Source organism: Ovis aries, chromosome 22 (genome assembly GCF_016772045.2).
Source record: "Ovis aries strain OAR_USU_Benz2616 breed Rambouillet chromosome 22, ARS-UI_Ramb_v3.0, whole genome shotgun sequence".
Classification (NCBI taxonomy): domain Eukaryota; kingdom Metazoa; phylum Chordata; class Mammalia; order Artiodactyla; family Bovidae; genus Ovis; species Ovis aries.
In genome coordinates, this window is record NC_056075.1 from 24488849 (window position 1) to 24513743 (window position 24895).

The following is a 24895-nucleotide window of genomic DNA, read 5'->3' on the forward strand; positions in this document are numbered from 1 at the left end:
GTGTGTTTCACCTTTTTAGGAAGCGCGCAATCCTCCTAAACCCACTTTACCTCTCTCAACTTTCTTTCCTTGCAAATATCCATCCCAGCATCACTAGACCAGTCCTGGACAGATTAAGCCTAATCCGCAACTTGAAGTTTTATCCCTTTGTAGATCTCAGCTTGTCTTAAAGGCCAAAAGAGCAGTGGTCTATTTGAGTTTATTGAGCTCTAAAACCCAAAATCTGTCCAGAACCATCCACAGGAAAACAAAACAACAACAAAGGACATTTATTTTCCACGAAGAATTCATCTCACTCCCAGCTTCTCAGCTTTTCTTGGGTGTAGCCAAGCTCTGTGATATCTGAAAGATGATTTTTCTCATCTCACTAAAATGTTCACCCATAAAAAATAAAATAAAATGTTCACCTATGAAGCAGGTTTTCTAGGATCTTTAAACATGGAAAAAGATTATACAGCACATTGGAAATTACTCCATTTATTAAGTAAATGTATCAATGACCTTCTGTGTATTAGACAAGTATTTACTTTTTGTGAAAGGCAATGTGTACAAGAAAATTGAGAAAGCAACATGTGAGCGTCATTTCTCTGGATAGAAAGATGTAAATAATAAAAGTTTTTACAGTAAAGGTAAGCAGTTGCAACAGAGAGTATATACTTATTTTCCTGTAATTGATCCGTTTTATAGTAGTCATAATAAACCTCAATTTATTGAGCTCCTACTATGTATTAAGAACTTAGTAAAAATCGAATCCTTCCAACAACCATACTGCAGAAGAAACAGGCTCAGAGAAGGTGAGTTTAAGACTCCAGTTTTCACATGTACTGCAAAGGCGCCTGCAGTGGGAATATTGGCTGTGATCTCCCTCCAGGCACCCAGGCTGCGGTAGCTGGGCCTTCCTTCTTGAAGAGGGTGGGGAATCCGCCTGCGCGCTGGGTCGGGTCGCCCAAGGGCTTCTGCGCTCAGGTTTCCTTTCAGCGCCCGGGGCAGCGCGGGTCCCTGTGCACACAGCCTAGGCCGGGCTGGCGTCTGCCGCAGCCTGGCGCTTCTGAGAAAAATAGGGGAGGGGCGACAGACTTCCTGGTTGAACTTTAAACTCCATTGGGAGCTCGGCCTGTGCTGCGCTGCAATGTCCGGCGGAACGGTCAGGAGCCTGGGGAAGGGTGAGGCTGCCCTTCGCGATCTGCAGCGGGGATCTGGGCGACCCTCGGCCGCGGGTCGGGGTGCGGCTGAACCTCCTGGGAAGGCACCCGCCCGGGGAAAGAAGCCGGGGCCGCAGCGCGCGGGACCTCTCCACCGCTGGGTCCGGTGGACACCTGGAGGCTGGGGGTCCCTGCCACTCTCTGGGCTGTAACTGCGTCCTTTTCTCCCCGCAGGAAGCGCGCCCCCGGGGCCCGTCCCCGAGGGCCTGATCCGTGTCTACAGCATGAGGTTCTGTCCTTACGCCAAGAGGACGCTCCTGGTCCTGAGGGCCAAGGGAATCCGGTGAGGACTAAGGAGGGGGCTGCTCCCCGATTTGGCCATGAACCAGCTGCTGAGGAAGGCCTCAGTGGGAAACTCTGGCAGGACCCATTTACTGCAAAATAAACTATTTTAAGCCTTTCCGAGATAGAGCAACTTATGGACCCTATCCCCAAGGTAGGAGCGGGGCGAGGGGGCCGATGCCACAGACTCCACCAGTCTGGGACATTCCCTTTAGATTAGCCATTTTATGGATCAGAAAAGCTAGACCTCCAGTAAAGCTCGTGGTATGCAGGGATCACAGCAAGTGTGCTCACAAGCAGCAGCTCTTTGAGCTCTGGCAGATCCTGAGTGCTGCTGTGTTGCCGTATATCCCAGTCCAGAGTCCTGGCCTTGACACTCCTCTGGGCAGAGTGCTGAGTTAATTGTACTGTGCATATTTCTATAGTTTGGGTTATTGGTTGAAGCAAATAAAGTGTCTGTGCCTTAAAATTAACGCTTTGGGGAAGCCACACAGCAAGGTTATTGACATAGGCGCTTTCCACAAGAAATATGCAAGTCACTGGTTTTTCTCTGACACTGAAGAGCCACTGGAACCTTCTCCCTAACAGGGACCTTTGGAATCTGTTGAACAAACATTAGATGCATGTGGTGTGGAAGTTTTAAGAGATAGTTCCCATTCCAAAGAAATTTTCTATCTATGTGCTTAGAATGTATAAACTTCTTTTAGTCTTCTAGGGGGAGAATTAAGCAGGCAATTCCTTTTCCCTAAAAAAGGTAAGATATATTCCAAAGGGTAAAAAAAAAAATTATTTATCAATTAGTCATCACTTCAGTAAGATTTCCACCATATTCTGGGTGAAACTGATTCTGAACACATAGCAAAATATTCAACATTTAGTAACATTTATCAAAACATTGTCTTATCTAAATATTGTAATATTTACTGTATTAGTCAGAATCTCTTGCAATTAACAGATATCCAATTCAGTTGGATTGGAAAAAGACATATCTTGTGCTCATACAGGTGAAGAATCTACAGTGTAACTCCCAAACTAGATTGTAACTCCCACTCCACAGCTAGAGAAAGCCTTTGCACAGCAACAAAGACTCAGTGCAACCAAAAATTAAATTAAATTTTTTTTTAAAAGAAAAATCCTCTGGACTTCTAGGTTGAAAACAACCCTATTTTACTAGCACAGTTTTCAAAGGGAAACGGGATTGATTTACCATAAAAATGTGTGTATGGGGGTGAAAGGTGGTAACAGCTGCTGGGCAGTGCAAACAACAGAGGTCTACTATGTTCATGGATTAGTTTACCTCCCAGGGGACTTTGATTAGAGAGGTAGCTGACTTTACTATGGGGCTTTGCAGGTGGCGCTAGTGGTAAAGAAACTGCCTGCCAATGTAGGAGACTTAAGAGATGCAGATTCGATCCCTTGGTTAGGAAGATCCTCTGGAGGAGGGCTTGACAACCCACTCCATATTCTTGCCTGGAGAATCTCTATGGACAGAGAAGCCTGGCAGGCTATACAGTCCTTAGGCTCGCAAAGAGTCAGACATGACTGAAGCGACTTAGCGTGCATGCACACTGACCATATAGCATTATCAGTTCAGTTCAGTCACTCAGTTGTGTCCAACTTTGCGACCCCATGGACTGCAGCACTCCAGGCTTCCCTATCCATCACCAACTCCCAGAGCCTACTCAAACTCATGTCTGTTGCACCAGTGATGCCATCCAACCATCTCATCCTCTGTCGTCCCCTTCTCCTGCCTTCAGTCTTTCCCAGCATCAGGGTCTTTTCAAATGAGTCAGTTCTTCGCATCAGGTAGCCAAAGTACTTGAGTTTCAGCTTCAGCATCAGTCCTTCCAATGAATATTCAGGACTGATTTCCTTTAGGACTGACCGGTTGGATCATTATAGAATCTACTAAAGCCTGGTTTTCTCTAAAAGGCACATCTTCCAACTTGTTGCAGCAGGTATATTACCTTGTTGGCTCATCATGCCAGATTACCAAAATGCATGTGTGTTCTGAGAACCTTCTTTATTACAAAAGCCCAGAATTTACCTTTTGTTTTCATAGTATAAAATTTCAGAAATCTTGATAATTCCTTGGCAGAGAGCCTCATTATTCTTGCAGTGGCTTGTATATGAGTGTACAGTAATCTGTCAGCAGACAAACCCTTTAATACATACACACAAATGCCTCTATTCATTCTGGCTATTCCTTTCTTTCTATGGGAGAGAGGGTAGGATTGTGTGTTTAATCCTCAAGCTAAATGATTTTGTAGCTACTCAGGTGGATGGGATAAAGGAACAAAAGATGTTGGGATGTATTTTTTCTGAGTAACTAATCGGTTCTATTGAACACTTATCCAGCTTTGACAATGATATGGACCTGAGACCTGACTTTAACAATTATATGAAACTCCCCTTCCTCTTAGTAAGTAAGTAAAGTCATTCAATCGTGTCCGACTCTTTGTGACCCCGTGGACTGCAGCGCACCAGGCTTCTCAGTCCATGGGATTCTCCAGGCAAGAATACTGGAGTGGGTTGCCATTTTCTTCTCCAGGGGATCTTAAATCTTTCAGGCAGGACAGAAATCAGATCTAAAAACAATCTTAATATAGTTCAGACTTCATCTGTTTCTTCTTTATGGGTTTATTTAGTGTAATTTACTCATGTGCCATTTAAAAAAAAATCAATGCATGGAAATTTAATCTGAAAGCTTATTTTGTGGATGAATTTTTTGGATTCCTTAATATTCTTGTAAAAATTGATGACCTTTCTATTCAGATTAGCAAAAGAAACTGAATTTTATTAATACCATGTTGATTCTCATGTAGTGAGACCTGAACAAACTCAATTAGTTGGCTCAGATATTTTTGCAATTAAGATACGTCTTAGTCCCAAATGTAATATCTAATTGACAATCTTGAAGAATTTCCACTTATTTATTCAACCAATGTGTGTTGAGTACCTATCCGAAAATGTTTATATATCTTCATACCATTTGAATCTATTTCAAACTTTGCTCATTTACATGTTTGTTTATGACTATGACCAAGACACACAAGCAGATCACTGCTTTCATGGAGCTTACATTCTAAGGAGGTGACATAACAAATATGTAATTAAGTTAGCAAAGTAACTTCAGATGCATATCTTAAGTTCAATGAAGAAAGTAATTCAAGAGCTATAAAAAAGGCCAGTGTGGTCAGATCATAATGACCAAAGCAAAAGTCATAGGAAACAGATGTGACAGGTAACCTAGGGCCAGATCACATGGCATAAAAAGGGGTTCAGAGTTTATCAGCATTGCAGTGAGGAGCAATTGTTGTAAATAAGCAGGAGGGTGGCCTCATCCAGCTTACCTTTGTATATGGAGAGTGGGGACTTCCCAGGTGGCTCAGTGGTAAAGAATCCACCTGCCAATGTAGGAGATACTGGTTCAGTATCTGTGTCTGGAAGATCCCCTGAAGAAGGAAAAGGTAACCCACTCCAGTATTCTTACCTGGGAAATCTCACGGACACTGGAGCCTGGTGGGCTACAGTCCAAGGCCATGGGGTTGCAAAGATTCTGACACGACTTAGCAGCTGAGTACACGTGCGTGAGTAGAGTGGCTGACTGTAGGGAGGCCACAGTGGAAGCAGAGGGGCCAGTGGGACTACCGTAGAGGTCCAGGTGGCAGGTGATGTCTTGGACGAGGTGGCAGTGTTAAAGCTGAGAAGCAGATGAAGCCAGGCTGTGATTTGGTCTAGCTGACAGGTCTTGCTGATCCATGCGATTTGAGGAAGAGAGGGTAGGGGGAAGGAATCAAGGCCACGCTGACTCCAAAATTTGGGGTCTGATCAGCTAAGTGGGTAATGGGACCGATGACATTTTATTCGGGAATACAAGAAAAATGTTACTGTCTTCACTGTCTTTCATGTGTTTTTCAGGCATGAAGTCATCAACATCAACCTGAAAAATAAGCCTGAGTGGTTTTTCAAGAAGAATCCCTTAGGCCTAGTGCCGGTTCTGGAAACCAGTCTGGGTCAGTTGGTCTATGAATCTGCCATCACTTGTGAGTACCTGGATGAAGCATATCCAGAGAAGAAGCTGTTGCCAGGCGACCCCTATGAGAAGGCTTGCCAAAAGATGGTCTTTGAGTCCTTTTCTAAGGTGCGTGTTTAAGAAATTTCAGCTCCTATTTAAAATGTCTTTGTTTTTAAAGCTGAATCAGTGCTGTCACTCTTGGTTCAGTGATTTGGGAGGGAAAGAAACAGGATTATGCTCTTGCCGGCTCTGACATGTCCTATGCGCCCTTTCATGATCTGAATCCTATTTGCTTTCCTAACACTTTATATTCTTGTCATGCTGAAATTTTTCCCAGACTTGCTACCTTCTTCTCTAGTCTTTCTAGAAGACTCTTCCCCTTTCTCACTTTGCCTCGTTGTCTCAGGTTCTCTTTTGTGCAGTCTGCACTCCTGTATGAGTGGAACCATAGAGGCTAAGGGCTGACTGTACTGTGCCGATTTATATAAGGGGTTTGAGCATTTAGATTTTCCTATCCGAGGGCGGGGTATCCTGGAACCCAACCCCCACCTCCGCCCCCACCTTGCCACCCCCAGCAAACACTAAGGAACCACTGTACCTGTCCAGAGACTGCTGTCTTCCAGAAGCTTGTTAGTGCCCAGCTCTGTTCCCACATGTGCTAACTTTCCTCTGTGGGGACTGCTGCCTTCTTGTATGTAAGTTTTATGCCTGTGTGTTGTACCAGGGCTGTGACCTTCTGAGGATGAGAGCCGTGTTTCCTAGGCTCACTGCGTAGGCTTGTCACCAGCCCTGCCACTTCTTAGCTGTGTGACTCTAAGCAAGTTACTTATTATTTACTTCTGTACCTCAGCTCATGTATAAAATGAGTATAATAAGGGTTCCTGTGCCACTGAAAAAAATCAGTTAATATAGAACACCTGAAGTCCGATACATGGTAAATACTCAGTGTTAGCTCTTGTTCTTCTAGCCACAGTGTTTATCTATGAGCACCTCCTGTGTGTTGGCAACAGCTCCTTATGGGCTGAGTAATGGCATTCCTGTAGAAATACTTTCTGTGTTTGAATTAGCATTAGTATTAATTCAAACAATTAGATTAGTTCAAACAATTAGTATTAAAAAAGAAATGACCAACAGTAGACCATGTGAATAGCCACATCAGGTTATATCTACATAATATCTATATAATTCTGATAGTTCATCAGGATATATGTCAACATAATAGGAAACATCTTGTCTCTAGGGAAAGAAATGGTAAAAATATATATATATCTAGAAAGTGAGACTTGTAGGAAGAACATATTGTTTAAGGAAACACTGAAAAGGGAAAAACCAGTGGGGAAGGAAGAGGGAGTCTGGCTTAGCAGAATGAAAGTGATTGCCACTGTCAAAGATGATAGACAGGGAATATGGTGTTTACAAGACAGATATTGGAGAATTAAAGAATCGTAATACTGAGATTCCTTGTAGTCTAGAAAGAAAAGGAGCTAACAGCTGGAGATACCCACCGTTTCTTCCCTGCTCACACTCAGAGAAGAGGTTGGCTTAAGTACCACATGACCCCATCCTCCTGACCACAGCTCAGCAAGCCAGAAATGCCCCAGCTGTACCCCAGACCAATAATTTTTTTCCTGAAAACTTGGGAATGAGACACAAACTAAGACAATAAAGATATTGAGGTTTTGGAGCTGTATGTTTATATCATTGGAGACTTAACAACCCAAAGACACACAATAAAAGAATTTTTAGGAAAGCAGAGGTTAAGAACATTGCAAAGGGAATTGACATTTGGCAAATAATATGAAGCAGACATTCAAGGAGAAGCAGAGATGAAAGACCATCCAGACCCAGATGGAAATGTGGAAGGAGTGGCTGCCTGCAAACCTTCAGTTCCAATGAAGGCAAGCTGTACCAACATGGACAGGCTTTCTGGACATTCTCCTGTACTTTTACGAGGGCTTGCTTACTTACACTGGGACAAGTGGATTTCTGTCTCTTGCAGTGAGACAGTACCAAAGACAGCATTAAAACACAAACACCTCCACCACAAGCATTAAAGCATCTGCTGCTACACCTGTCAAGTCTTCAGGTTGTCAACCACTTTGAGCTGTCTTCTCATGCTTGTCCCAAGGTAGAGATCAGGAAAATCTCCTTCCCAGCTCTCTTTGCAGCTGGTGCCAAGGCCTGGGACCTAGGCTCTTCCTCTCACGTGCACACATGGTAGGGTTCAGTTCAGAAATGAGACATGTGGAGAAGTAGGCATGGGGTGGGGCACCGGTTCTGCTGATGAGAGTGGCTGGTGGCAGAACTCCTGGCTTTTACGAGCTGGGATGACTGCAAGATTCAATTCCAGCCTGGCATCACTAACCTTATAGTCCAGCATCTGGCAGGGACACAAACTGTAGCGTCGAGTGCTCAGTTCACTGGTGGCAAAGTGAAAGTGAAGTCACTCAGTCGTGTCCGACTCTTTGCGACCCCATGGACTGTAGCCTACCAGGCTCCTCCCTCCATGGGATTTTCCAGGCAAGAGTACTGGAGTGGCTTGCCATTTCCTTCTCCAGGAGATCTTCCCGACCCAGGGATTGAACCTGGGTCTCCCGCATTGCTTCCCATCAGGTCAGTTTCCAGCATGATTTTGGAATGGTCCAGTTCAGTTCCAGACCTGTTTGTTCAGCCTCTCAACAATTCAATGAGCAACAATTCTATCAGTGTCCTTTTAAGATATGTTTGACTCAAACTCAACAAGATGGCTGCTTCTAATTGCTCCTTATAAAATCTTGACTTTTTACAGCATCTTAGGTCACAAACTGTTTTTAAGAGTACAGAAACTGTTTTTCTCTGAGTACAGAAACTAAAGTTTCTAGAACATCCTGACTCTGGGACTATAAGGGTTCTGTGGTGCTTTTATATGAAGGGGCTGATATAGTTAGCTTTACACTGATAAACTAAGAAATTTTTCCTCTGTCTAGGTACCATCTTTGATGGTAAGCTTTCTTAGGAAGCAAAATAAGGAAGATTGCTCTGACCTAAAAGAAGAACTGCATAAAGAATTCAGCAAGCTGGAGGAGGTAATCAACCCCTTCTTGATTTTATGGGAATAATACATGATATCTATTTTTTTCTTCTATTCTTTTTTTTCATATTCCCATCTCCAAAATCACTTTAAAGTAATTAGCAATAACACCAAAAAGGAAATTTTAGTTTAAAACAGATAGCTATAAGCTGTTGTGTTTAGGATATAAACGAAAACACCTAAAAATATTTTATCATGGACTTGCTTTTAGAACATTTTATTTCATTGACATTAAAATATCAAGGAAAAATGTCACCCACATTTCCACAATTTGTCACCTGTTTTAATTTTTCTATGCTTGTTCTATGTATATTTTTAAACATTAACCTAACTGTAATCAGAGCATAAATCATTTGTGTTCTTTTTTCTACTTAATATTATATAATAAACATTCCCCGCCACAAAGAGATGCCATGAATTAGACAGACACTTGAGGAAGCCCAGATATAGTTTACCTGCTTTGCGGGAGAGCCATTTGGACCTTTACACAAGAATTCCTCTTCCATTCACACTGAGCATTAGGTTTTTACTGAGGGAAGACACAGTTCCTGTTTCATATGGAAATGCAGGCTTTTATCAGTAAGTATGAATTTTGCTGTAGATTATTTCAGAAACCTTTTTTTTTTTTCCCATTAGGGAAATTCTATTACTCTCTCTCTCTCTCTCTAGTCGCTAAGTTGTGTCCAACTCTTGCGACCCCATGGACTGTAGCCTGCCAGGCTCCTCTGTCCATGGGATTCTCCAGGCAAGACTACTTGAGTGGGTTGCCATTTCCTTCTCCAGGGGATCTTCCCAACCCAGGGATCAAACCCAGGTCTCCTGCACTGCAGGCAGATTCTTTACCAACTGATCCTCGAAGTTTGCTGTTTTTTTAAAAGCTGTGAATGAGTGTTTGATTTTATTGAATGCTTTGTCTGTTTCTATTACATCTTTTCAAATGTTCATAAAAAATGTTTCCCTTTAAACTGAAGAGTATAGTATAACTAACAGATTAAGGAATGATGCTAAAGCTGAAACTCCAGTACTTTGGCCACCTCAAGCGAAGAGCTGACTCATTGGAAAAGACTGATGCTGGGAGGGATTGGGGGCAGAAGGAGAAGGGGACGACAGAGGATGAGATGGCTGGATGCATCACTGACTCGATGGACGTGAGTCTGAGTGAACTCTGGGAGTTGGTGATGGACAGGGAGGCCTGGAGTGCTGTGATTCATGGGGTTGCAGAGTCGGACACGACTGAGCGACTGAACTGAACTGAACAGCTTTTTCTGGTGTTGAACCATGCTAGAATTACTGGGATAAAACCTAATTGTTTTAAATGGTTTTCATATATATTCTAAAATTAGTTAATATTTAAAGAATATTTGTATATTTGTTTATATAGTAGATTACTTTGTTACAGTATCTTTATTTGGTTTTTTATATCAAAGATATTCTCACCTCATAAAATCAGTTGTTACTTTTTCTGAATGTCTAAGCTCTGAAACCATTTGATATGTTTGGGCTATTTCTGTAAAATATTTGAGTCTGGTGTCTTTTATGTGGGTAGAGTTCAATTTTTAATGGTAATTAATTTGGGGGGGGTGTTGTATTTTTTCTTAAATCATTTTGGTAATTTCTATTTTTACTGAAAATTGTCCGTTTCATCTAAGTTTTCGTGTATATACAGACATGAAGATGATCATGTTTCCTGATTTCAAAAAAATCTCTATGTACAACTATAGTTGGCCCTGAACAATGTGGAGGCTGAGGGTGCTGACCCTCTGAGCAGTAGAAAATCCATACACTTCCTGCTAAATTTGGGGTTAGCTGGGAGGCATATAAGTTTGTTCCCATCTGTGCTTACAGACTCCCAGTTAAAGACTCATGCTTTGAAATGAGTATGATCATTTCCATGTTTCAGGCTGCTGAGAGGTTATTTCCTTCTGACTGAAACTATAATACTTACTTTATTATGCACAATATAATTACCAGTCACTACAGTTTTAAGGACAGCTCCAAACAATATTGATTCATTGTACCATTCTGAGTACCTAATAATTCAAGATACTCTACTGAACAGTATGGGAGGTAGAAAGTTATAGACGCAGATGGTTAATTTGGTGGTAGACCAAAAACATACTCAGGTAGATATAAAGAACTTGTTTACAATGCAGAATATTATAAGGGCCCTGAAAAAACCTATGGAAATCTTATAAATGGCAAAATGGTTTGGTGTTAATTAGCTAGATAATAATCTCAGTTCTTCTCTTTGTAAAACCGTAATACCAATTCACCTTCTTAAATTTCAGGCATACACTTTTGTGCTTGGTTTTCAAAGAATTTTACTTGGCATCTGTTTAATAATGAATCTAGTTATTTCCAATATATTTTAAGTAAACTTTTCTACTGAAGTATTATATGCAGAGATTTACCCAAAGCACAAGAGTATAGCTTGATGAATTTATCAAGTAAACACAACCATGAAACTGGCACCCGTATCAAGAAAGAGAGTATTAGTTTTGAATGATTTTTGTACTTCATACAAATGGAATCATAATACTCACTCTTTGGGGTCTGACTTCTTTCATATAATATCAAGTTTCTGAAGTCCATCTATAGTGTGTGTAGTTAGTTCATTCCTGTACTTTGCATAGTGTTCCAGTGTATGACTACTGCACAGTTTATTCATTTTAGTCCTGATGGACTGTAAACATTTCCGCTTTGGGGTTATAAAATAGTGCTGTGATGAACATTCTTACACCTATGTTTTAGTGACTATATGTTCACATTTTCAAAAAGTAGAATTACTGGGTTATAGAATATGCATGCACTCAGCTTTAGTAGACAATGTTAAAAAAAAAATGGCTAAACCAATTTATACTCCTGTCAGCAGTGGGTCCACAGAGTTACTAACTTCATCTTGTTCCTTTTAGCCTTTCTGATGAATGTGAAGTGGTATAACATTTTCATTTTAATTTGCATTTCCTGAATGACTCACTTAGCTGAGCACTTTTTCAAATGATTATTGACCATTTGCAACTTCTCATTGGTGAAATTCAAGTCTTGCCCAATGTTCTGATGAATTGTTTGCCTCTTTCTTATTGATTCCCAGGAGTTCTTTCTATATTCTGAATACCAGTCCTTTGTTGGGTATGTGTATTGCAAAGATCTTGTATTCTGTGGCTTGTTTTACTTTATTCCCCTTTCCAGTAAAATAGACTGTTTTGCATTATCCCAAACCAAGAGATTCTAAAGCTTAAGCTAATCAGACAAACCCCAACTTGACTATGTCAGGGCAAAAGTTGCTACTGTCGCTTACTTGACTTGCCTTACCAGATGCAGAAATAAGAAGTATTCTTATGCTGTTTAATATTCAGATTCTGACTAATAAGAAGACAACCTTCTTTGGTGGCAATTCTCTTTCTATGATTGATTACCTCATCTGGCCCTGGTTTGAATGGCTAGAAGCCTTGGAGTTAAATGAGTAAGACTTTGAATTTTTTTGCATAATTTAAGATAATGATAACTGGAATTGTATATACTAACCTTTTAATGGGCAAAATTAATGTATCTCATCAAGTAGATTAATGGGAGCAACCAACAGAAGGATACTTTGACTTTCCAGGGCATGTCCTATACCTACACTCATGATTTTCTCCCATCTCTGGGGGTGGGCCAGGGTGGGGAGTTCTGTGACAGGTAGTAAAATGTTTGAAAAATGATTTACTCCTTCCCTCTTGGTTAAAAATCCATAAGGATATACATTTTCATAAGGATGTCAGGCAGGATTGTGTGACCAATGCCACCTCCAATTTACCAGCAAGAGTCCCACACTGTTATCCAAACTCCATGTTTTGAAGTTTAGCAGCCACCTTAGCTTACTCCTACTTCCTAGAGCTTACAGTTACTATTAGTCACAATCTGACCAGAGAGTAATAAATATGTAACATTCTTGGTCATCTTTCGTTTTCTCAATTTAAAAAAATATCAGTCTCAGTTTGGACAAGTTCTTAGGTTAACTGAGCAAGTCACTTCACTCTAGTCTTAGATTCCTCTTCCACAAAACAAGGACCTCTACAATATCTTTCAAATCTCATATTTTATGATTATGCCTATCTTAAAGAAATATTTCTAAAGGACTACTTGAAAAGATTAGAGGAAAACAATATGAAACTGGTGAGTTACAGGAGCATTTGCTATGCTTTCCTACTTAGCCTTGTTCATCCCTTCATTCTTTCCATCTCCCGCAGGTATGTAGACCATACTCCAAATCTAAAGCTCTGGATGGCATCCATGAAGAATGATCCCATAGTATCATCTCTCCCCACCGATGTGAAGACCCTTCGAGGTTTCTTCAATCTCTACTTGCAGAACAGCCCTGAGGCCTGTGACTATGGTCTCTGATGGAGACAAGAGTCAGCAATGAAGACACAGCTGATGCTTTGCTTCACTAATATGAATAATACCATGCTTTTATTTTACTAAGTGTTCTCATGTCTTATTGGATCACCTTCTCTGATTTGACATCAAATTTGGCTACACTGTGGGCTTTCCTTAAGACCCTCCTGCAGAAATATAAACATATTTCCTGTCTCAGAATGCTCTAATGACTAACGGCTATCACAGTCCATGCTGATAGACTGGATGATAAACTACTTATTCTTATAGCTGATCATGAGCTGGCCTCAGACTGTCCCTGTGCTTGCCTCTCATAGCTGATCTCTTGTTCACATCATTATGATTGCTTAATTAGATCTTCAAAGTTTTCTGACCTTATGGCTTCTGCATATGCCTTTCCCCTGCTTGGAATCCTCTCCCTTTTCCTCATCACAAAGCTCATCCTTTAAGTATTGCTATGAATTGAATTTTGTCCCTCAAAATTTGTAGGTTGATGTCCCCACTCTCAGTGTCTCAGAATGTGACTGTATTTGGAAGCAGGGTCTTTCCTAAATGAAATGAAGTAATTTAATGTGGCCCTACTCCAGTATGATTAGTATCCTTATAAAAGGGGAAATTAAGAGACAGATACACACAGAAGGAGAGCACCATGTGAACACGAGGACAGTTATTCACAATCTGGAATACATTCTCCATCATAGCTCAGCAGGAATCAATCCTACTGACACTTGATCTCATACTTCTGGCCTCTAGAACTGAGACAATAAATTTCTGTGTTTAAGCCACTCAGTTTGTGGTACTTTGTTAATGGCAACCCTGGCAAACTAATACAACCATCAAGAGGTGAGTGGGTAAATAAATTGTGATATATCCATACCATGGAATAGAAAGGAATCAGCAACTAAAACTCAGCAGCATGGGAAAATTTAAAAATAATTGTGCTGCATGGAAGAAGCCAGACCCCCCAAAAAGAGTATATATTGTATGTGTAATTATTGAAAATGCAAACTAACCCAGAATGTGAATAAGTACATCAGTGATTCCCTGGGAGTGAGGGGCAGGGCTTCAGTGGTGTACGGGTATGTGTGGTGAGAGCCAATAAGGAAGGACCTGAAGGAGCACAGGAAAACTTTTGGAGATGGTGGATATACTCATTATCCTGATTATAGTGATGCTTTTATGGGTAAGTCAAAAGTTATCAAGTTGTTTATATACATATAAAGTTGTTTGTATATATATATATATATACACACACACAGTGAATTATACATCAATTATATCTCAGTAAAGGGCTGGAAGAAGCACAAGCTGGAATCAAGATTGCCGGGAGAAATATCAATAACCTCAGATATGCAGATGACACCACCCTTATGGCAGAAAGTGAAGAGGAACTAAAGAGCCTCTTGATGAAAGTGAAAGGGGAGAGTGAAAAAGCTGGCTTAAAGCTCAACATTCAGAAAACGAAGATCATGGCAACCAATCCCATCACTTCAAATAGATGGGAAATAGATGGGGAAACAGTGGAAACTGTCAGACTTCATTTTTTGGGGCTCCAAAATTACTGCAGATGGTGATTGCAGCCATGAAATTAAAAGATGCTTACTCCTTGGAAGGAAAGTTATGACCAACGAGATAGCATATTAAAAAGCAGAGACATTACTTTGCCAACAAAGATCCATTTAGTCAAGGCTATGGTTTTTCCAGTGGTCATGTATGGATGTGAGAGTTGGACTGTGAAGAAAGTGAGCACCGAAGAATTGATGCTTTTGAACTGTGGTGTTGGAGAAGACTTTTGAGAGTCCTTTGGACTGCAAGGAGATCCAACCTGTTCATTCTAAAGGAGATCAGTCCTGAGTGTTCTTTGGAAGGACTGATGCTGAAGCTGAAACTTCAATACTTTGGCCACCTCATGCGAAGAGTTGACTCACTGGAAAAGACCCTGATGTTGGAAGGGATTGGGTGCAGGAGGAGAAGGGGATGACAGAGGATAAGATGGCTGGATGGCATCACCGACTCAATGGACATGAGTCTGAGTGAACTCCGGGAGTTGGTGATGGACAGGGAGGCCTGGAGTGCTGCGATTCATGGGGTCACAAAGAGTCAGACACGACTAAGCAACTGAACTGAAAGTTGTTGTGGGTTTTTTTTTAATTTTTATTTTTGGCCGATTGCGGGATCATAGTTCCCCAACAGGGATCAAACCTGTATCCACTGCAGTGGGAACATGGAGTCTTAACAACTAGACCACCGGTAAACAGTAAAATTTCTCTGCACAAACAGTAAAGAAATTCTGCATAAACTAAATGTTATTCTCTGAATCAAGATTGTTACATATTTCCATGAAAAATGCTGGTATGTAAGTATTCACAATCATTCTTGGATTGAGAATATTAAGTATTTCCCCTCAATAAGACAAATTCCCCCCAAAGGAGTTTATATTATTGGATAGAACAGTGAATGCATCTTTGAAGGTGACCACATGAAGTGATCCAGCAAAGACCAGACATGTGTCTTATTCACAAGTATTTCCTATACAGCTGGGAAATGCGGTATAATGTTCCAGTCTCTGCACATTTAATTGTTCTAATGTCCCTAAAAACAGTTACTTCAAACTGAGCTCTAATATGAAGACCATCTTAATTTCAGCATTAGTGGAAATAATGAAAATAATTCATAGGTACCCTTTGAAGAAAAGATGAAACTTTATGTACTTATTCATATATTCTTTACTTGACAAAGGAAATATTATAACACATTAATAAGAAGAGAAAGACAGTAATTAATCTCTTAGCTTTTGCCCTGCCAATTTGCTGCCTGAAAGTACTGATTATATTGAGCCTTATGATTAGGACTTTTATTCCTTCCATTTTTCCTTGTTCCAATTTCTCACGCAGACGTGCTTTGATAAAATCCAGAAGGATAAATTAAAGTGTGACCCAATGAAAGGAATTCTGCAGGAGGCTGCAACTTACCAGAGGGCAAATTCTGGGAGGGAGGAGTAACTAGGCAGGTAGGTGCCACAGTAACTGAAGGAAAGTATAGTCCAGGAGAACATTACCTATAATATAAAATACAGTGCAAGGATTTAATCATTATGTTCAGGTTAACTATAGCCTTATAGTTTAATTTCCCTTATTTAATAATTTTCACATAATTCAAATGTATTTGCCTCATGCAATGTCTAGGCTGGTTTCTAACACTATTGACAGAAAGCTATGAGCAAAGTTAAGATCTGTGTTTAAAAGATTTTTGAGTGAACTAAGGCCATGAGGTCACTGTCTCATGACTTCAGTGATGATTTAAGCACACTGCACTATGTATGTCCCTGTGTGCCTTGAAATGGCCCAAGAACCATAAAATATTCCATAAATATATGAAACACAGTAATTAGAGAAGTTATTCAAACAACTTGAAATACACTGGGCAGTTGCAATAATTCTAGCTTAATTGCATGTCTCTGTCCCTTAGGCCATATCTGGCCCTTAGCTTAATATCTTCCAGTCCTTAGAACAACTATAAAAAGTTATTTTCTCATTTGTACCTACAGTTGAACAAATGAAACTTGACTCTAAAGTCTTAGCAACAATGTGTTTAAAATCTACATAGTGAGGATGCTAATACAGGGAAGGGTCTGCTTCTGCTTCCTTGTGTGTGAGGCTTTAGTTTCCTCTTTTAGCTGCTGTGCTTCACTGTGGTTCTCCTATGTCTTCTCCTATGTCTGTCTTCTTTACATTCAATTCTCTATTGCTCATTCTGCATATTTTTGCCCTGTTCTCTGCATTTTCACACTTTTCACTTTAATTGAACTTACTATTACACTAAAGTTTGTCATTTATTGGGTTTATTTAGCATAGTCTGATCAATAAAAACAGCTTGTATTTTCTGAGCATCCAATGCAAAAATAAATATAATTTCTTGTTGGACAGAGGCTTTAATGGAATAATTTTCTATCCTTGCTAGAGAGACACTTCCTCCCACCATTGAAGATTATTAACTGTATACTTTCTTTACATTTATTTTAAATTTATAAAACACAAGACTTTTGAAGAAAACACACACACACACACACACACTAGCCATCCAGAAAAGAAAAACAAATGCTCCTTAATTATACTACAAAATCTGATAAATTTGTTTTTGGTGTTTTCTTGTGTTTTTACTTATAAAAATACATTTTTTTGTTAAATATAGCTTTGCTCTTTATAGCTATAATAATCATGGATTAAATAAATAGCCTACGTAATAATTCATTTTAGAAATGGAACTTGGATCATACATTCCATGACTTCTATTGAATTTTTTCTTTTTGCTTGTTTACCTTGAGCATTTTATCATTAATAATTTTTCAAAAATGTGAATTTTAACGTTCGCATAGTACCTCTTTATGGGATCTTTAACTTATTTAACCATACACAGATTACTGGAAATTTAGGTTGCTTCCAATCTTCTGCTATTGTGACAGTGCTTTTAATTCGTTTGCACACAAATGAGTGGCCATATTTCTGATTATTTCCTTTAAACTGAATAGTTCTTGAAGTGGATACAGAGTAGATATTAACTTCTCAGGAAGCTTGTCTGAATTAATATTCCCACCATTAGGAAAAGAGTGCTCCCAGTTTCACTGCCCTCTGTGCTAGCAAATATGAGCTTTAAAAGAATTGTGACTTTGATAAGTAGAAAAACCTCACCTTTGTTTAAATGACACTTTATAAGATGAATATTCAAAGGAAACATTTTTTATGTTTTTGGTCATTAGTAGTTTTGTGGTTTGGGTGAGTTCCTTATCCATTGTTCTAATGAGATATCTTTTTTCTTATTTCATAAATGGTCTGAAAATATTTTGCCATATTTGTCCCAAATACTTTCTTCAATTTATTATTTGTTTTTTAACTTTTCATGGTATTTTCAATATTCATAGGCTTAAAATTTGTATATAATGAAATATGTCAATCTATTTTCACTTTTTTCCTTTGTGCCAAAAGTCCTTCCTCATCCTTAAATTATTTCCATTTTCTACCACAGTTTCATCTATTTTTCAATAGGTTTGTTGCTTATATTCTCTCTTACTTTTGTTTGATTTATGTTTTGACATACAGTATAACATAAGGACTTAACTTGATACTTTTGTTCTAATATTTTTCTTAACACTATTGTTTAATAATAATTCATATCATCTACTGTGCATAGGTATTATTCTGGGAGTGTCTTCATCATATACTTAGCTTCATGTATTCCAGAGCCTGTCCTCACTCTTCAAGTCTTTCACTGATTCAGTGACTCCTGAACCAGTCCCACACGCTATATGATGACAGCACCATAATGCTAAGGAGGGCCTTCTGCCTTGTCATATTCTCTTTCATTTCTCTTTCTTCTGCCTTGTCATATTCTCTTTCAAATTATCCCCATTCTCTACCTTCTGTTCTTCTAGATGAACCTTGAAATCATTCATTTAAGTACTCCTGGTCTCTAAAACATGTGATAAAACTATGAATTTCTTTCTGTAAAGAATATCAGAACTACATGTATGATAACCAGACTTTCCATGCAAGAGTATGTCTCTATATGTTTAAATATTATGTCAGTGATTTTTGTAATTTTCTTCATTAGGGTCACTCCTAAGTATTTAAATCTTCTAATTGTAAGGATATTTATTTTGAAACCAGCATCTTACTGAGCATTCTTTTATCAGTCCTAGGAGACTATTATATTATCCATTATCTCTTTTCCCCTAGCTATAAGTTTTATTATGTTCATATTTTGTTGCATTGACTAGAACTTCCAAGTTGATATTAAATAACAGTAGTAACATTGTATATCCTTGCTGATTTAATCCTAATTTTATTATGGATTCCTTTAGAGTTTAATAATTCAACATGAATGTTGGCTACTAGTTTGAATTAACTATTAATTCCTTTGATAAGACTATACCAAGTAACCAAACTGGGAGTATTTTAAAGATGAAGAGTAGATACAGTCCATATAGAAGCATATCTCAGAGAGATTACAGGTTTGGCTCCAGACCACAGGAATAAAGTAAATATTGCTATAAAGTGAATCACAAATTTTTTGGTTTCCCAATACATATAAAAGTTATGTCTACACTATAATATAGTCTATTAAATGTGTAATAATATGTTTAAAGAAATCATTTATACAACCTAATTTAAAAAATACTTTATCTCTAAAAATAATAACCATCAGCTGAGACTTTAGAGTCATAAGCTTTTTGCTGATGGAGGGTCTTGCCTTCTTGTTCATGGCTGTTGACTGGGGTTGGTGATTGCTAAAGGTTGGGGTGGCTGTGGCAATTTATTAAAATAGGACCACAATGAAGTTTGCTTGATTTACTCACCCATTCATGAATGATTTCTCTGTAGCATGCAATTCTGTTTGTCAGCAGCTAGCAACAATAAAACCTCTTTCAAAACTGGAGTCAATCCTTTTAAACTCTGTCACTGCTTTGTCAACTAAGCTTGTTTATATAATGTTCTAAACCTTTTGTTACCATTTCAACAATCGTAGCGTTCTTGCCAGGAATAGTTTCCTTCTCAAGAAAGCACTTCCTGTGCTCACCAATAAAAACACAACTCTGCATCCATTCAAGTTGTATCGTGAGATTGCAGCAATTCAGTCACATCTTCAGGCTAAACTTCTAGTTTCAGTTCTCTTGCTATTGCCACTACGTGTGCTGTAACTTTCTCCACTAAATCTGGAACCTCTCAAAGTCATCCATCAAGGTTAGCATCAACTTCTCCTAAACCTCTGTTAATACTGATATTTTGACCTCTTCCAGTGAGTCATGAATGTGCTTAATGGCACCTAGAGCAGTGAACCCTTTCCAGAGATTTCCAATCTACTTTACCCAGATCTAGTAGAAGAGTCACTACTTATGGCAGCTATTGTCTCACAACAAATACGTCCTAAATTATAAGACTTTAAATTTGAAATTACTCTTTGATCCGTCGGCTGCAGAAAGGATGTTGTGTTAGGACATGAAAACAGCACCAATCCCATTGTACATCTCCATCAGAGCTCTTGGGTGACCAGGTGCATTGTCAATGAGTAGCATTTTGAAAGAAATCTTCTTTTCTGAGCAGTAGGTTTCAATAGTGAGCTTAAAATACTCAGTAAACTCTGCTGTCAACAGATGTGTTGTCATCCAGGCTACGTCGTTCCATGTATAGAGCACAGGTGGAGGAGATTTATTATAATTATAAAGGCCCCTGAACTTTCAGAATATTAAATGAGCACTGGCTTCAACTTCAAGTCATGAGCTGCATTAGCCTCTAACAAGAGAGTCAGTCTGTCCTTTGAAGCTTTGAAGCCAGGAATTGACTTTTCCTATCTAGCTAGGAAAGTCCTAGATGATGTCTTCTTCATCTTTTTCATGTAAGGCTATTTTGTTTACACTGAAAATCTTTTCAGTGTAGCCACCTAGTTAGATCTTATGGATAACTTGCTGCAGCTTCTACATCAGCACTTCTTGCTTCACCTTGTACTTTTATGTTATGGAGGTAGCATCTTTCTTTGAACCTCTTGAGCCAACCTCTGGTAGCTTCAAACTTCTCTTTTGCAACTTCCTCACCTCTCTCAGCCTTCATAGAATTAAAGACAGTTAGGGACTTGCTCTGGATCAGGTTTTGGCTTAAGGGAATGTTAAGGCTGGTCTGATCTTCTATCCAGAAGAAATATAAAGTTTCTCCATATTAGCAATGTAGGCTTCCCTGGTGGTTCAGATGGTAAAGAGTCTGCCTGCAAAGCAGGAGACCCTGGTTTGATCCTTGGGTCAGGAAGTTCCATTGAAGGAGGAAATGGCAACCCACTCAAGCATTCTTGCCTGGAGAATCCCATGGATGGAGCAGCCTGGCAGACTCCTGGGGTCGCAAAGAGTTGGACACGACTGAGCGACTTCACTTACTTGTATCAGCAATGAGACCTTTTCACTTTCATATCATTTGTGTGTTCACTGGAGTAACACTTTGAATTTCTTTCAAGAATTTTTCTTTTGCATTCATTCCTGCCTATTTGGTATAAGAGGCCTAGCTTCCAGTCTGTTTCAGCTTTTGACATGCCTTCCTCACTAAGCTTAATTACTTCTAGCTTTCGATTTAAAGTGAGAGAAATGCAACTCTTCCTTTCACTTGAACACTTAGAGGCCACTGTCAGGTTATTAATGGGCCTAATTTCAATATTGTTGGGTCCCAAGGAATAGGGAGACATGAAGAAAGAGAGACAGGATAATGGCTGTTTGATGGAACAGTCAGAACATACAAAAAAATTAGAGATTAAGTTTCCCCTCTTACATAAGTATAGTTCATTGCCTCCCAAAATGAATACAATGGTAACATCAAATATCACTCATCACCATAACAAATATAATAATAAAAAGTTTGAAATATTATAAGAATTACCAAATGGGACAGAGTCACGAATTGAACAAACGGTTCCAACAGATTTGCTCAGTGCGGGGTTGCCACACACACAGACACAAAAATGCCATATTTGCAAACAATAAAACAAGATATGCCTGTAGACATACCTTGTATTGCTGCAGGGAGGAAGCCAATTCTGACTCCATGTTGGAAACTATCTCTTTGACTTGCTTTTTCATTGCTATTATTATTATAATCATACTTAATGGCGTGCCTGGAGGACCCTGCTCCTCTGCTTGACTGTAAACTAAAGTGCCTTTGTTCAGCACTAGGAGAGAAACTTTGTCCCTACCCACCTGTGAAAGGAGAGATTAACACTCCCCTTCCAAAGGCAGGCCATTCCCTTGGAGATGTTTTGCAAGACTGAACACCCTTTCAACTTTACTCCCCCACCGCATCACACTCTCTATTCTGCCTTTTGACTTGAGTTCCTCATTGCTTCTTTCTTTCTGATCTATAAAAGAACCTGGCATCCAGACCCCAATAAGATGGTTATTGTGAGGCTCTAGCCTGCCATCTTCTCTGTCAGCTGGCTTTCTGATTAAAGTCTCTTCCTTCCCTCAGCACAACTGAGTGACTGAACAACAAAAACACTGATTGACGTAGCACGTAAGTGACATATTATACATGTCATTTACATGTTAACATATATGTTAATTATACATAACATGGTAGGTTATATGTTTTATATATATAATTTCAATTTTTTCAGCACAGTCTTGACAGTAGATTTATCTTTACCATAGAAAAGGAAATTGAGGCTCAGAGACTAATCTTTAGAAGTTATACACATCTCTTCAGCCAGATTTTCAATAAATCATCAGGAAAGAAAAAACTGTTCTAAAAAAGGTTTTTAAACAGCAGTTAGTGCTCTAGTAGTGTTCTAGTCCAGTGCTTCTCAAGTTTAACGTGCATATGAATTAACTGGGGAAATACTGTTAAAATACAGATTCTGATTCATAGGTCCGTGATGGGTGCAGAGTTTCGGCCATCCTAGGTGAGGCAATGTTGACTGTAAGCAGACCACACTTTGAGTAGCAAGGCTCTAGCCTACTTAATTAAATCCTATGTGATCAGCCTGATTTGGTCGTTAAAAATGCTTATTACAACAACAACAAAAAAAAACCCAACCAGTCAAAAAAACCCCAAAACCCTACATTTATAAGAACTAGATATGGTCACATCTTTAATACCATGCTTTGGTCATGGTAAAGGAAGAGTCTTGCAAGATATCTTTTAATTTGATCTTTCTGGTCATTTCAGAGGAAGTTGTATATGCAGATGACGGAACAGAGCTGCTGGTCAGAAAAAGCCACAACTTCATAAGGAACACTAGTTGCCAGGATGCCCACAATTCCATTCATACACTGGAGTACAGTCTTTTTCTTGATTCCAATATTAATAAGTACTATGAAATTCCCACAAGGGTGGCAAATGGTGCTGTTCTTGACAAAATGAACATTCTTCTTGGGGAATACTTGCACCTACCTAGAAAAAGATACAATCACCATCAATAAAATACATTTTAAATACTTTTTCTTTTTTTTTTTTTTAATGCAAGTGTCAGGCGAGTGTACGCTCCTCGGTTCTGTCTTGTCTCAACAAAGATTTGGAGTGACAGACATTAAAGCCCTCGGTGAGTCATAGCCCTCGGGTCTTGGACAGACCATGTTATAGCTCTTAGACATATCAGTGTTACAGCTCTGTTTATTTAGAAGTTAGCAGGAGAATCCATCCTCCAAGCGTGGAAAGTAACTGGAAAGTGAAGTCGCTCAGTCCTGTCTGACTCTTTGCAACTCCGTGGACTGTAGCCCACCAGGCTCCTCCGTCCATGGGATTCTCCAGGCAAGAATACTGGAATGGGTTGCCATTTCCTTCTCCAGGGGATCTTCCCAACCCAGGAATCGAACCTGGATCTCCTGCATTGCAGGCAGATGCTTTAACCTCTGAGTCAACTGGAAAGGGCATACCAAAATAAACAGCGCACCCACGCGGGGGGCAGAGACAGAGAAAGTGCTTTGGCTCCTCCTTTGATATGTTTTTTCCTCCCCCTGGGCCTGCCCTATGCAAACTGGGCTTAGCCAGGGGTGCTGTTTGTTCTATCTGAGGTCTTCACTCAGGTCCTCAGACCTTCCTTTGTCCTATTTTTGTGGGCTTTTCCCGTCCTCATCTTTTAGCCATGGCCATTTTGGACTCCTTTTCTCTATTCTACCTAACACAAGCAATAGATCATTAACATCTTTGAAACTCATCTATTCCCTTTTCACCCCATTTCTGCCCAAAATAATCTCTCAGATAAAAACACACGAGGTTGCTGTGTGTTCTGAACTGGACAGTTCCAGTCCAGGCACTATAGAAATTCAAATGCAGACTGAAAATTCTCTAGGTCTCAAAAGCCTTCTTCAGAGAGCTTTTCCAGTGAAGCACAACCTCTGCTCAAACCTAAGAAAATTTGGGAAGGATTTCTGAAGTCCTGTATACGTGGGAAAGAAAATGTGAAAACGACAGAGAAAAGAGCTTGATTCTCAAAGAAAACAGGGTGCATTCTGGGCCTTACCTTTAAAATTAGTTTTAGTTTTAAAAATAAACTTTAAAAAATCAACTTCGAATAGGACAGCCTGCTTTATGGTTGTAAGCCCAGTAGGAAATTCTGCTGCTGTACAAAAAAGGAGCGTGTGTTGCCATATTTTAGATTTAAAACTTAGAGATAAATGCAGAAAGTAAAAGGAATAATCATAGGACATGAATGAAAAAGGTGAGAACACAAAAGGAATATATTTTAAAGTAAGAAGTGCATGGTGAGTGTAAGCTAGAGAAAGGAGAGGAGAGTCTGAGAGGAGGGGAGAGTCTACCTCTATTTAAATGTTAAAGATAAGCTTAAAGATGGTGGAGAGGACAAGAGAAGGACACTGGTTTGGAGATAAACTAAAAGGGAATAGTACATTCAGGACCCGTGGTGGATGCTGTTTGGAACACAGTGCAAGTAACACTCTAGAATGTGGAAGGAAAGCAATGCCAGCTTACACCTGTGCAGCGTTTTATGTTTTCACATGCCACTGTAAGTGCAAACAAATCCAGAGTCAGTTGGATAGGAGACAGATGGAAGGGACTGATGGCCCTAAGTACGGGGAAAATCACCAAAGGCGGGAAAGAGCTGTTATTAAAGTGGCCACTGAATAACTGGACGCGCTGCGGATGGGAGTGGGGAGGGGCGGATGGGAGTGGGGAGGGGCGGGAGGGGCGGATGGGAGTGGGGAGGGGCGGGAGGGGCGGATGGGAGTGGGGAGGGGCGGGAGGGGCGGGAGAAAAGTTACAGAGAAAGGAAGCGTGCAGGAAGGCACTGGGGGTTCACCGGGAAGAGGTGGAATTTGAAAGTGAGCAGGTCTAAGAAGCGGAGGGGAGGGAGAGGATGTAGTCTGAGGGAAGAATTTTCTCAAGACCAAAGTGTGAGCGGTGAGGCCGGGGCCACTGCACTTCAGAGACGTGACGCTGTAGGCCTCGCCTCTCTCCCGGC

At 39.8% G+C, this 24895-nt stretch overlaps 1 protein-coding gene and 1 long non-coding RNA gene across 6 annotated transcripts; one reads left to right on the forward strand and one right to left on the reverse strand.

Moving 5' to 3' along the window:
• Window positions 1-1093: 1093 nt before the first annotated feature.
• Window positions 1094-16872, forward strand: LOC101116273 (glutathione S-transferase omega-1-like). Of its 5 annotated transcripts, none has more exons than XM_060405177.1 (7): window positions 1094-1163; window positions 1377-1485; window positions 5406-5628; window positions 8469-8567; window positions 11929-12035; window positions 12802-14132; window positions 14235-16872. In XM_060405177.1, the coding sequence occupies exons 1-6, from the start codon at window positions 1130-1132 to the stop codon at window positions 12953-12955; spliced, it is 726 nt and encodes a 241-aa protein (XP_060261160.1). In that variant the 5' UTR covers window positions 1094-1129; the 3' UTR covers window positions 12956-14132; window positions 14235-16872. The 5 variants fall into 5 exon arrangements, with proteins under 5 accessions (XP_060261160.1, XP_011958282.1, XP_060261161.1 ...); XM_012102893.5 differs by having other exon boundaries at window positions 1101-1144; XM_012102892.5 differs by having other exon boundaries at window positions 12802-16872.
• Window positions 4261-6405, reverse strand: LOC132658462 (uncharacterized). Its single transcript, XR_009598134.1, has 3 exons — window positions 6101-6405; window positions 4978-5187; window positions 4261-4891 (listed from the first exon to the last, which is right to left on the reverse strand). It is a non-coding gene; the product is annotated as an uncharacterized LOC132658462 (long non-coding RNA).
• Window positions 16873-24895: the final 8023 nt, after the last annotated feature.